Genomic DNA, 13,010 nt, shown 5'->3' on the forward strand with positions numbered 1-13,010 from the left:
TCTAGCTCACCACTCACATTGCATACATTATTTGACCTGTTTGAGCTTCAGGTTTTTAACATTAAAATGGAGAAAATAATACTACCTTTCTGAATCATGGCACAAAGATAGCATACGTAAAAGCAACTGAAATATAGTCAAGTGCTAAGTCAAAGAAGGCCATGATTATGATTATATCATTTTGTCTGCATGATCAGAGCAAGATCTCAGAGGCCTAAACCATTCAAGGCGGCAGCTAGTGCATGTGTATAGTGGATGATAGTGGTAAAAAAGGATGGCTCTCTAGCCTCCCTAGCCCCTGTTCTTTGCCCCCCCCCCACCACCATCTTAAACTTTATCCACTCATTTTTAAAAGCAGAATTTAGTCCTCTGAAATGGTATTCAAAATAATATTCAAAGTAGCTCTTCGTGAGTGGCAGGAACCTTCTCAGCTCCTGAGAATGGAAATGTAAACATTTTGATTTATGGAGAAATTTTTTATGGCCCGGAGAACTTGGCTGCATCCCAAGAGTAAACTGCATTCATATATATTGTTGCTGTTTCAGAGCAGGAGGGAGAAAGAAAGTAGCCAGGATAGAGGAAGTACAGTTGGTCAGGAAAAAAGCATACCCTAAACCTAAAATAGCGTACGTAAAGAAAATAATGAGAAACAAGGTCAGTAATGGTCGTCTGAAGAGTGATCAAAGAGCTGCTTTGAAAAAGCTGAAAGAAAATCTTTATGTATTAATCTCTATTTGCTTATGAAATTTATCTTCCTCAGTGTGTCCTTACAGCTCAAAGTATTAATAATAAAAATAACCTTAAATATCACTGATAGCTCTCCCTCATTCTAAAGATGAGGTGTCAGCAGACCATGGAGATTAACCAACCTGACCCAAAGAGATCCTAGGAAGTGACAGTTGAGCTCGCACCTGACTTTCCTGGTTCTGCCCTATGCTCCTTTGTTGTATAACACAGCCTCTGACACACAGTCAGAATATATCTTTGTCTTTAGGGTGCATAGCATTATTTGAATTATGAGCCATTTCTCCGCCACACACACACACATACACAGACACGCAAGAATCTACCAACACTTGGCGTATTCTCCAAGCCTCTTTACATAAAATGGTCTAACATTCAAGCCTCTCTCCTTCCCAAGGTCCATGTCAAGCTTAGTGGTTTGCTTTACTTTGTTGAACTATGCAAAGATTTAGGCTTTAAGTAAGTAGGAGCTTCAGTACTCCCATGATCAATGAGCATAATTGGGCCCTTTCAGATTGACAATAAATGTCAATCTGAAAGGGGCCCAATTTGAGGATCCAATGAAACAAATTTCAACTTTCTCATGGAAGCCAAAATGTAATTATAATTGATTCTCCTGAGTCTCATTTCATTATCACAAGAACTATTCTAAATGACAAATATTTATGAGGACTTTAGAAGGATTTTATTGTGGAGAGTACCAATTCAACCTTCTCCTTAATTTGATGCACTTGAGTGAACAAGTACAGATTTAAAACAAACAAGAACACAAAGAGAGAAGAGAGGCAAAATGCATAGGGCAATTCATGGAGAGGGATTCTTGGTTTCTGGGACAGTTCTAGAACCAGCTCACAGTCTGTTATTCTCACTGATATGCATGAGGTTTGTATAATTAGGCAAAGTCAAACATCCACCCAAATAATTAGACTGGTTTGTATTCTACATTGCTGTGCATCAAAAGTCTAATTTAGTGATGTCCTTTAATCCTGAACTTTCAGAATACTACCACACACAGAGCAATTACATCTTCTCATTTTATCTTTATTTTTATTATACAAGATTTCATTAGAAAATACATTTAGCCTGGCCAGGTGGGGCTCACCAGTTGAGCATCGACCTAGGATCCAGGAGATCGCAGTTCGATTCCCGGTCAGGGCACATGCCCGGGTTGCGGGCTCGATCCCCAGTGGGGGACGTGCAGGAGGCAGCCGATCAATGATGACTCTCCCATCATTCATGTTTCTATCTTTCTCTCTCCCTATCCCTTCCTCTCTCTGAAATCAATAAAAATATATTTAAAAAAGAAAAAAAAAGAAAATACATTTATACATTTTATATCCATTTACAATTTACTTTCCTCATGTTCAACCTAAATAATTTCCATAAACCCGGTACTTTACACCATTAACTCTCAAAACTAAGTGTTTCTGTTACAAATTCTTTTAAAAAATATATAAAATACTTTTGTGCATCTGGCCAGATCTTTTCCAGGATTATTTTATATACAAGTACTGCAATGTGTTTGACATCCTAATAAAATTTTATACTAAGAATTATGATTATTAGTTCTCCCTTTTTACCTTTTCCTTTTAATAAGGCCACATACAGTCTCATTATAAATGTGAAAAGTACATGGCCCATCCCCTCCCACACACATACCTCTAAGCTCCCACATTCATAGACTGAGTGGCACATGCAGAATTTGATATGAATTTGCTAATAAGTGGATGAATGGATGGATGGTTGAATGGATGAATGAATGAATGGATGAATGAATAAGCTATTTATTGCAGCATCTCCCATTTTTCAATTTCCTCTCTTGAGTCAATGTTAATTCTTCTTCCATCAAACATACTGGCTATAATTAAAAACTTGTCATGTAAAATATTCATAACTAATTATTCTTGTTCATTTAGGCTCTTAAAATTATTTTTAGAATCTTGATTCTCAAGTTCACAAATTTCAGTACAGAGTGTAGGAAGGAGAGGTATCTTATGCTATTTTTGTATCACATTTTCATTTTCCTTATGAATTTCTCAGTCCAGATTATCATTCACTCTGCCTTCCTTTTCACAAGTTGTCCAAATCTATTCATTGAAATTTGTTCTTTTTCCATCCCACCACAATTCCAATGTAAGCAGATAAAAGTTTAAGCTGTTCTAACAAATGGATTTTGCTGTCTGAGTTTAACACGAGGGCATTAAACTACGGGGAATTATTCATTGACGGTTCATAGCATTTCTTCCTTTGGGTGGATATGTAGCAATCTTCTTGTTATTTCTTGTCTTAATTCACTGGGCCAGAAAGAAATACCTTCATCAAAGGGACCACTTCTTGGAAGGAGTAAAACATCACTGATGTGCAAAGAAAATGATACTAGAATCTATGAAATTAATTTTGCCCTTATTTCTAAACCATGTGTCTTTTTACTCTATACTGGTTCCCTCAATCCTTATTTCTATTCACATATTTCTTCAAAGTATACAGCGTGAACTCTTACTCATCCGTCTACACATTTAAAGTCCCATTTGTTATATAGGTAGAGAAGAAAGAAAAGCTAAAATTATGAAACAGTGAAACAAAACTGTGAAGATGGGGGGAAAAATCATCGAGTTTGGCAAAATGATGGTATCACTTTGCCTATAGCAGAGTGTGTGCAAAAGAGACTTGGGGCATCTCTGTAGTAAGAGGGCAGGTTAGGTGAATGAGTTGCATTTAATGCTGCAGGTGTGGGAGAGAAATTTAAAGGTTTGTGAGGGGAGCAGTAACATTATTAGGCTGGAGCTTCAGAATCATTAATGAGGTAGCATTAATCAGGTAGATTAGTCAAGTAAATTAATCTGGTAGATTAATCTGGTAACGACGTGTCATGTTGATTGAAGGAAGTAGACTAGGGCCAGAGTCTGGGAGAGATGGCCAAGGTTGAGGCACAAAGTGGACACAGACAGCTTACCTGGTTTTGTTACCTCTCTCCCATAGATAGTAGTCGTCTTGGGCTCTGTGTCCCAAGAGTATTTTCCTATGTCAATAGTTAGAGTACCCACTACTCCCCATTTGAATTAGAAGATTAATTGTAAAATCTTTGTCCCTTTATTTCTTGGTTGATGTTCGTCCATATCTTCATCCTCTCACTGAAACAGTTCCATAAAGAAATTTTCCATTATCTACACTTTCTCTTTTGGTACAACTTTGACGGGTCCATGTAATACTCCAACAAGACCTTCAATCTCCAATTTTATCAACCTCTTCTTATGCACTTTAAATTGCTTTCAGTGAAGCTTTGTTTATTTTCTCACCTTGAGAGTCACTTGTTTTTCTTTGATTTTTATGTGATTTGGTTTCTCATCATCATTTTTCTATCTCTACTGCAATTGAACTCTTCTATGCTTGGGTCTCTGTTTTGTTCTTTTAGGACTTTGACTTTCCAACATATCACATGATTTTAATAAAATAGATTTCAAAGTATTTTAGATACTTGAAGGGAGAAATGGATAGTTGCTCCCCTTTTGCATGCTAACATTACTTCTATTTCTTAACATTATGAAAATAATTTATTTATCCTTCTTATAAATCTGAAAAATTGTTCCAGATTTTGAAAAATATGTCTATCATAATATTATATCATGATATTATATGAAAGAAAGGCCTCATGTTCTTTGCAACACACAAACTTTTTAAAAAATATTTATTGTAGAAAGTATTACAGGTGTCCCAATTTTCCCCCCATTGAACCCCTCCACCTCACTCCCACCCCCTCCCCAGGCCTTCACCCCATTAGTGTCTGTGTCCACGGGTTATGCATATATGCATATAACTACTTTGGTTAATCTCTTTCCACCTCCAACCTCCCTTCCTTCTTCCCTTTGAGATACGACAGTCTGTTGCATGCTTCAATGTCTCTGGGTCTATTTTGTTTGTCAATTTCTTTTGCTCATTAGTTTCTTCTTAAGGAAGACCATTCAGCATTTCATGTAGTGCTGGTCTGGTGGTGATGAACTCCTTTAGCTTTTCCTTGTCTGAGAAGCTCTTTATCTGACCTTCAATTCTAAATGATAGCTTTGCTGGGTACAGTAATCTGGGTTGCAGGTGCTTGCTTTTCATCACTTTGAGTATTTCTTGCCACTCCCTTCTGGCCTGCAAAGTTTGTGTTGAGAAATCAGCTGACAGTTGTATGGATGCTCCCTTGTAAGTAACTAACTGCTTTTCTCTTGCTGCTTTTAAGATTCTCTCTTTGGGTTCCTCTTGTTTGGGACCCTCTGTGCTTCTCGGACTTGGAAGTCTATTTCTTTCCCCAGGTCGGGGAAGTTTTCTGTCATTATTTTTTTCAAATAGGTTTTCAATTTCTTGCTCTCTTTCTTCTCCTTCTGGCACCCCAATAATATGAATGTTGGGCCTCTCAAGTTGTCCCAGATGCTCCTTATACTATCTTTATATTTCTGGATTCTTTTTTCTTTTTGTTCTGATTGGGTGTTTTTTGCTTCCTCACATTCCAAATTGCTGATTTGATTCTCAGCATCCTCTACTCTACTGTTGATTCCCTGTAAATTTTTCTGCCTTTCAGTTAGTGTAGCCTTCATTTCTGGTTGGTGCTTTATTATGTCATTGATGATCTCACTAGTTTCCTTAATAGTCTTACTAAGATCCTTGAGCATCCTTGTAATCATTGTTTTGAACTCTGTATATATTATCTTGCTTGGCTTCATTGCATTTAGGTCTTTTTCTGGAGATTTCTTCTGTTCTTTCATTTGTGACATGTTTGTTTGCCTCCACATTTTGGCTGCTTCCTGGTGTTTCTATGTATTAAGAAGAGCTGCTATGTCTCCTGGAATTGGTAGAGTGGCTTTGTGTAGTAGGTGTCCTGCAGGGCCCAGTGGCTCAGTCTCCCCAGTCACCTGAGCTGGGCCTTCTAGGTGCTGCCCTGTGTGGGCTGGGTGCACTATCCTGTTGTAGTTTAGCCTTGGTTGCTACTGTAATCACTGGGAGGAACTGACCCCAGGCCAAATGGCTGTGAGCACCAGTTGCAACTACAGCTGAAGAGCTGCTGTGCTGGAGACATCTTTATGGAGCAGGATTTAGTTCAAGTCTGCCCCTTGAGTGTGTCACTCGTGGATGTGGTAGGGTTGTGATTCAGCATGGTTGAAGCTGCCCCCTGGGTGCACTGTCTCTGGGGCCTCCTGGGAGGTGCAAAGTCAGCCTCTGCCTGTGCCCTGCCAAGGGCCACCCAGCATAAACTACACAGCAATCCATAGATGGCTGCTACTTGTGCTCAGCTTGGAGGTTTCTAGGAGAGGCCAAGCTATGAACCAATGCAGGCTGCCACTTGTGCCAGGTCTGGGGCCACTTATCGAGCAATATGGGGCATACTGAGGCCAGCTGCTGCTTGTTTGAGAGATTTTAGGAAAGTCCTAAGCATGAGGCTAGAGAGGCCATTTGCATAGAAAAGTCACTGGAAGTGTCTTAGATGAGCTTGCAAGTAGGGAGGGGTCAGGTCTCAGGGAATCACCAGGGCAGGGCCAAAGGTGTTAGGTTGATGGAAATTCAGAGAAGCTGCCTGTCTGCCAGATCTGAGGGGTAAGGGCTCATCCAAGGAGCAATGGCCTCTTTCAGCCTACTGTCAGCGAGAAAGCTGCCCATCCAGCTCTTATCCTGATTCCAGGCAAGTTAGTTCCTTCCCCAATGTCCCAGGTTCCTTTCAAGCTGCTCCACAGCGCTGGAGCTCAGAGGGAGCACGTCTAAGTGAGTCCATGCTCCTTCCCTTTAAGAGGAGCTGCCTGAGACTCCCGCAGCCTCCACATCCCTCAGCCTCAATCCCTGCTGGTTTTTACAGCCCGAAGTTGTAGGGACGTCTCTTCCCAGCCCTGGAACCCTGGGCTAGGGGGCCTGTTGTGGGGCTGGGACCCCTCACTCCTCCAGGAAACTGCTACAGAGATAACTCTCCTTGTTTTAAACCTCAGCACCTGAGTGTGGGACCACGGCATCATCTTCGTGATTCTACCCGATTCCACCCCGCATCTCCACCTCTCCTACCAGTCTCAATGCTTCTTCTTTAATTCCCTAGTTGTAGGACTTCTGTTCAGCCAGATATCAGGAGCTTCTGAATGATTGTTGTTCTGTATTTTAGTTGTAATTTTGATGTTGTTGTGGGAGGTGGAGGGTATCCCAGTTTTCTACTCCACCATCTTGTCTCTCCAGCAACACAAACTTTATTCATTCTTACCCTTATTCCCAACCAAGCCTAAGGTTCACTTTCCTCTTTGGGTTAAGATGTTTCAAGCTCTTAGCGTGCAGAACTTCATAAGTACCCTTCAGTCACTCATCTTGTAAATGGATTCTAAACACTTGGCTTCAAATATTATTTTTGGTAACCTCCTCTCTTACCTTTCTTAAGATGCATCTGCAATCCCCTCTCAACACCACTCATTCGGATATTAAAAAAGACTCACATCCTTAAGTAGCTTTTCCTTTTACGCTTCTCTTATGGAGTATCTGCTTTCATAAATCTGACCTTTTACCTTTTCAATTTGTATCATTTCCACAGTCACATATCTTTCCCCACTCTTTAGGTCCCATAGACCTTACAAACAGCTAAACTACATTCAACATCTGTGTGTGTCTTGTTCTCCTCCTGTTGACTTCTGTGAAGGGCTCTTCACAAATAATACATTTCCCTGTCTGGATTCAGTTTATTCATGGCATCTTAACTGAATCAAATGTTGCTTCTTCCCAAGCCTACAACAAGCCTTTGGATTCTTTGATTTGGTATAAATATTACCTGCCACTGAGTGAGTCCTCACATCATTTTATTTAATTTCCCCAACAGCCCTGCATGGTAGATATTGATAACTTTTTTTTACATATGAGATGTTTTCAGTATGCAAAGAGTCATTCAGAGGAAAAAAGATGGGTAGAGTCTGAAACCAAAGTGCAGAATTGGAAGTAGTGGGTTAAAGAGGGTGAAGAGATTGCTCAAGCTGATTCTGCTGGTAATGTCAGAGTTGGCATCTGACGGAGCTCCATCAGAACCAGCCTTGAATGGGGACTTTCTGGAAGATGAGTCAGTTTCAGAACTCTGATTTGATAATGGGTACAAAGAATCTGGAATCTACTATTGCTGAAATTCCTGAAGTCAAAGAGAAATGAAAATATTTGTGGATTGGTTTGATTTCCCCTGAAATGTGGGAGTTAGACCAGCTCCAACATATCTGCATATGTTGGTACATTTTTAAAAAATCTGGTTACAGTTTTACCTTTTCAAATTGCAAAAATGTCACCTCTGACTACCTGTCATTGATAGTAAGTAGCATTCATTTAGAAGCACATCTTTTCCTTCAACACTATTTGCTTTCTGCACCTTCTATGGAAAGAAAGTAAAAGTAACTCAAATAATAACCCTGCAATTACTACAGAAAAAAAAAAATGCTAGCTATGCTTAAATGAAACTGGATATTTTTCACTTGTTATTATTATAGGATATATGTGTAGAATATAAAAATAATAATTTGCACTCAGCCAACTTTTTTCACTCAATGTCTCAAATCCCTGAGTGTAAGTAGTTTCATTACGTTTACCAAACCAATTTAACTCAAACATGCTCTTGAAGCCTCTCTTCAAATCCACTGAGGTTTTCCTGTCACAAATGCTGAACATTATCATCTGAAACTCTGAGCATTCTGCAGATGTGTTTGACCTTCTGCACATAAAACACAATTATTGAGTTATGTGTTAAAATAGACAAAACTCCTAAATAAAAAAGAAAAGCATTACCATTATATATACTTCTAAATCTACACACACATCCACAAACACTCACATATACATAATAACTGAGTTTATGTATAATTGGATTAATATAAGAACAGTTAGAAGGGTAAGAAGAAATGTTTTATCTAGACATATAGAAACAAAATCCATTGATCTCTAAAATTCCATTCATCACCAGGCCGGGAGTGGCTCAGTGGTTGAGGGTCGACCTAGGATCCAGGCGATTGGGGTTCGATTCCCTGTCAGGGCACATGCCTGGGTTGTGGGCTTGATCAATGACTCTCTCATCATTGATGTTTCTATCTCTCTCTCCCTCTCCTTTCCTCTCTCTGAAATCAATAAAGATATATTTAAAAAAAATTTTTTTAAATAAATAAAATTCCATTCATTTTTTCAGCAAATGTTACTCAAATATTTATTAAAAGTCCATAACATTCTATGGACTATAGAGGGTACAAAGATAAAATACTTACAGCAAACAAACAAATGCCCAACTAATTCCACTGCAGGGTGAAGTATGCTAAGCTCCATGAAGATAGAGACAGTGCATGTATTGTTTAACTCTGTCTCCAGTGTCTAACATTGTGACTGGCACAATAGATGCCAAAGTGTGTTTGATGAATGGATAATGAAAGAACAATGCCCTTAAGTAACCTAGAAGTTCAAAGGAAGAAGATATTACCTCTATCTGGCATGACCCAGAAAGACTTTCTAGAAGATAAAGTATTTGATCTGAGTCTCCAGGAACAGGGTGTTGGCTTTAAAGGAGAGAAGAACATACCAGGCAGAAGCCAATACATGAACACAAAGCCAGAGAGGCAGGAAAGTGCAACACTGTCATTAGGAATAGCAAATAACTCAGTTTGGCAATCTAGCATAGGGAATCTATAAACAAGAAGTAAAACCCTGGCTGGTGTGGCTCAGTTGGTTGGGCATTGTCTCATGCACCAAAAGGTTCCCCTTTTGAGTCCCAGTCAGGGCTCATGCGAGGGTTGTGGGCTCAATCCCCAGGAGGGGCTGTACAAGAGGCAGCCCATTGATGTTCCCTCTCACATGGTTGTTTCTCTCTCTCCCTCTCTAAAAATTAAAAAGAACAACTTTAAAAAAAGAAATAAAGCTAAAAAGTTAGATTGAGGCCAGATTGCTGAAATCTAGAAATGCTCAGTTAAGAAGTCCAGGTTTTAGTCTCAAAGTAAGCTCAGAGTATTTGTGTTTAGACTCTTATACACCAGCTTTGTTACCTACCAAGCAGTCATTATTCGTGATCCTGATTCTGAGGCTGTCAGGAAGAGTCTTCAGAAGTAGTTCCTAATTATATCACCAGCTGCTCTCTATGAAACTGCTGCAAGAAGCTGCAAAGTCCAGCAGCCCCAGAACAGACTCAGGAAGTGGGAGAGCTATTTCTGAAAATAATTAATGTTGGAAGGTTTCATCAATTCCAAGGCTGCTACTAGATACCTGGAATATTTCATGTGGCAATTTGAACACAGATCACTTTAGCGCTAGTCTGCAAAGACCTAACTTAATACACAAATCTTAGAAGATGAGAAGGACTCCAAGAGAAAATAACCTCTTCAGAAATCTTTAATGCACCATGAAATACAGCCTTTGTCTAATGAGATACTGATTCTTAAAGCAAAATGGTAGAGTAGGGTTCTTAGATACACAAAATTGTTCCATTTATTAACTACAAACAACTATGAACTGTAGAGGAATAAAGGTACAATACATGCCTTAAGTAACTGACAGTGGCTAAAAAAATTAGCCACTCAAGGTCCAAAATAGTTTTTATTTTAGTTTCTCAATTACCTCATGAGCTTAATATTACCATTTTAAAATTTAGAATATTAAGATTAATGGTTTCCAAAATTTTCTCAAGCTACACAAATAACACAGCTTGAATATGAACCCAAATTTGTCTAATTGCAGAGTTCATACTCTGTCTTGCACCATTATGACCTTAGGGCCTAGCTTAGTAAATGGGAAACATCACAATGCGTTCACCAAAAGCAGGGTCTCTAGTATAGAGCGTGTAGGTTCTAGATCTTGGCTTCACTTCATGTAAGCTCTGTGAACTTGTACCCGTTATTAACTTTTTTGTGCCTCATGTCTTCTTAATTGTAGAACAGGGGGGATTAACATTAGACTAACACTCCGTACCTCACAGGGTTGGTGTGAGATTTAAATGAAATCATAGATGTAAAGTACTTAGGAGAGTGGCAGCCCAAAGGGAATGCTCATTTAAATTAGCTATTACTTACTAGTGAAACATCATGACAACAGCAAAAATTTAGACAGTTCAGTGCACGTTTTTTAATCTGAATCAACATCCCAAGCCTTCCATCAATTAAAAACATCTTTGGAAAATATCATGCAGTAGTTTCTTTGAACACAAAGGCATCTACGCAACAGTAACGTGATAACAAACGTCACAAGAGCTGCATTGCTATTTGGAAAGGCAACTCGCTTTCTGATAACTTTCCTGACACTGATACATCTGACTGATTAGCAGTTTTGTTATCTCTTTCTTTCCTGCCAGTACAAACATCCAGATAAGACGACACATTTCCGTCGTTTACAGACTTACCCACGAATGTGGGAGATCCATATCTGCACAAGAGGACTTGAGACGTGGGTGGCGATTACAGCGAAAAGAGTTGTTCCAGGGTCCAACTTGGGCCATTTCCAAATCAACACATGTCCAGAGCCTATTTTCTGGAAAAGGCGTCCAACTGTTGTACATCTGAGCTTCACCTCCATTGTGAGATGACATTTGCACCAAGTTGCATCCAGTTGAAGTGTTGGATCTAACCAGTGATGAAGAAAGAGAATCCAATCTAATCTCCATGTCCTCCTTCCTTGTGCCAATATTATTAACTTTCTTTTCTTGAGACTTGGCTAATTTCATACAGGAAATCAATGTTGTATCTTCATCTTCTGAGTGATAAAGAAGAAAGTTTAAAAAGTAAATCGGTAATAATTTTGTACATGTAGGAATTGTGAATATTATGCTTCCTCTTATAGAATAAAAATGAATGACCAGCGGATAAACTGGAAATTCATTTAATTTAACAAAATAATTTACAATAGCATTTCTTTAAAGAGTAAATTTTTTGTATATTACATTATTTTTTTGCAGTAAAATCAGATTTATTTACCTAAAAAAAATTTTAAACCTTATTTAATGATTAAAGTTATTTTCATTGGAATGACTGAAAGTTGCATGAAAATGGTATACTGATGATATTTGAGAAACATTGCAATTTCTAAAATTCCCCACATCTTCTCAGCATAATATGGTGTGCGTCTATCCTTGAATATATTTAATTTTTGGAGGTCATATGTGTAAGAGAGCAACATAAAAAGCAAATGAAATCTTTGGCTTATTTAAAAGAATGAAATCTCAGTGGATATGGGCTGCAATCCTATTGGTATTCTGTAATTTTCTATTTTAATATCAATCTGCAAAGAGATTTATGCATGCAGATTGAAATATTTTGGAAAAGTAAGAACAAGAATGAGAAAACAAAAAAGAAAAAGGTATGTCTTTAATACTATAAAGTTGATTAGTGAGACCTACATATGGTGAGAGGTCTGATGAAAATTCTAATAATATGTAAAACAGTTACAGAAAATAGAAATAGATATCACCCATAGTAAATCGCACTATGCTGTGGACACTTTTTATGTTCAACTGGTGTAAAAAAAGATCATGATTGATAGGGCATAATTAACAAATGAAAATCAAAATTGCATGTTATGACATTTCAATTTGTGGCACTCACATCAAAACTGAAAAATACTGTTTTCTATGGCCAAAGAATGAGTACAGTGGTCACTGCTGACCCTTACTGCCTTGCTGACTGATCATCGCCCACAGCTTCCTCTCACTCTATCCCTGCGCCTGGTCCTGAAGGGAAGGAGAAATGGGGCGGGGCAGAGGTATAAGGTAAAATTCAGGAATAGGGTGAGGATATCTTTCACGTATAACTTGGTAATTAAAAATAAACTCAGCGTTTAATGATTAAGGCTGTATATAAATGGCATTCATTAATATATGCTACTCCAATTCTTCCACAAAGATTGTTAGCAGCTCACTGAATTCTTACTTACGGAGATTTATTAATGGAGGTTTCATCTCATCTAGACTCGGGACCCTGGCTTTTTTGGTCCAAACCAGTTTTTGGAGTCTCTTTAAGGTCCCCATTGATTCCACTGGATCACTGCTTGATTTCACGGCCTAGTACAAACACAGCTAAAGGTAAAGGCAAATTCTTCTTTACAAAAGATTAAATATAAAATGTGTAGAGATCATAAATATGAAAATTTAATAATATGTCTCCTTAAAACCTGTACCCTCACACAATTTAAACAATAACTTGAAAGCATACCACATTTTTTGGATTAAAACTTGTAAAATATATTATAACTGGCTAGGCATACTAAAGCAGGGTATTTTTTACCTTTTTTTTTTTTTTTAATACTTCAAAATGCAGCAAAATGGG

General features: G+C 38.3%; 1 protein-coding gene across 1 annotated transcript in view; it reads right to left on the minus strand.

Moving 5' to 3' along the window:
- Positions 1–12,733, minus strand: part of SAMSN1 (SAM domain, SH3 domain and nuclear localization signals 1) — an 83,422-nt gene extending 70,689 nt beyond the window's left edge. Inside the window, exons 1-2 of the mRNA XM_081138466.1 lie at positions 12,619–12,733; positions 11,093–11,442 (exon numbers count right to left, since the gene is read on the minus strand). Of these exons, the coding sequence (XP_080994592.1) occupies positions 11,093–11,442; positions 12,619–12,712 (444 nt within the window). The 5' untranslated portion in view covers positions 12,713–12,733. The remainder of the gene's footprint in view (positions 1–11,092; positions 11,443–12,618) is intronic.
- Positions 12,734–13,010: the final 277 nt, after the last annotated feature.

The sequence above is a fragment of the Miniopterus schreibersii genome, assembly GCF_964146895.1.
Source record: "Miniopterus schreibersii genome assembly, chromosome: 5".
Lineage (NCBI taxonomy): Eukaryota > Metazoa > Chordata > Mammalia > Chiroptera > Miniopteridae > Miniopterus > Miniopterus schreibersii.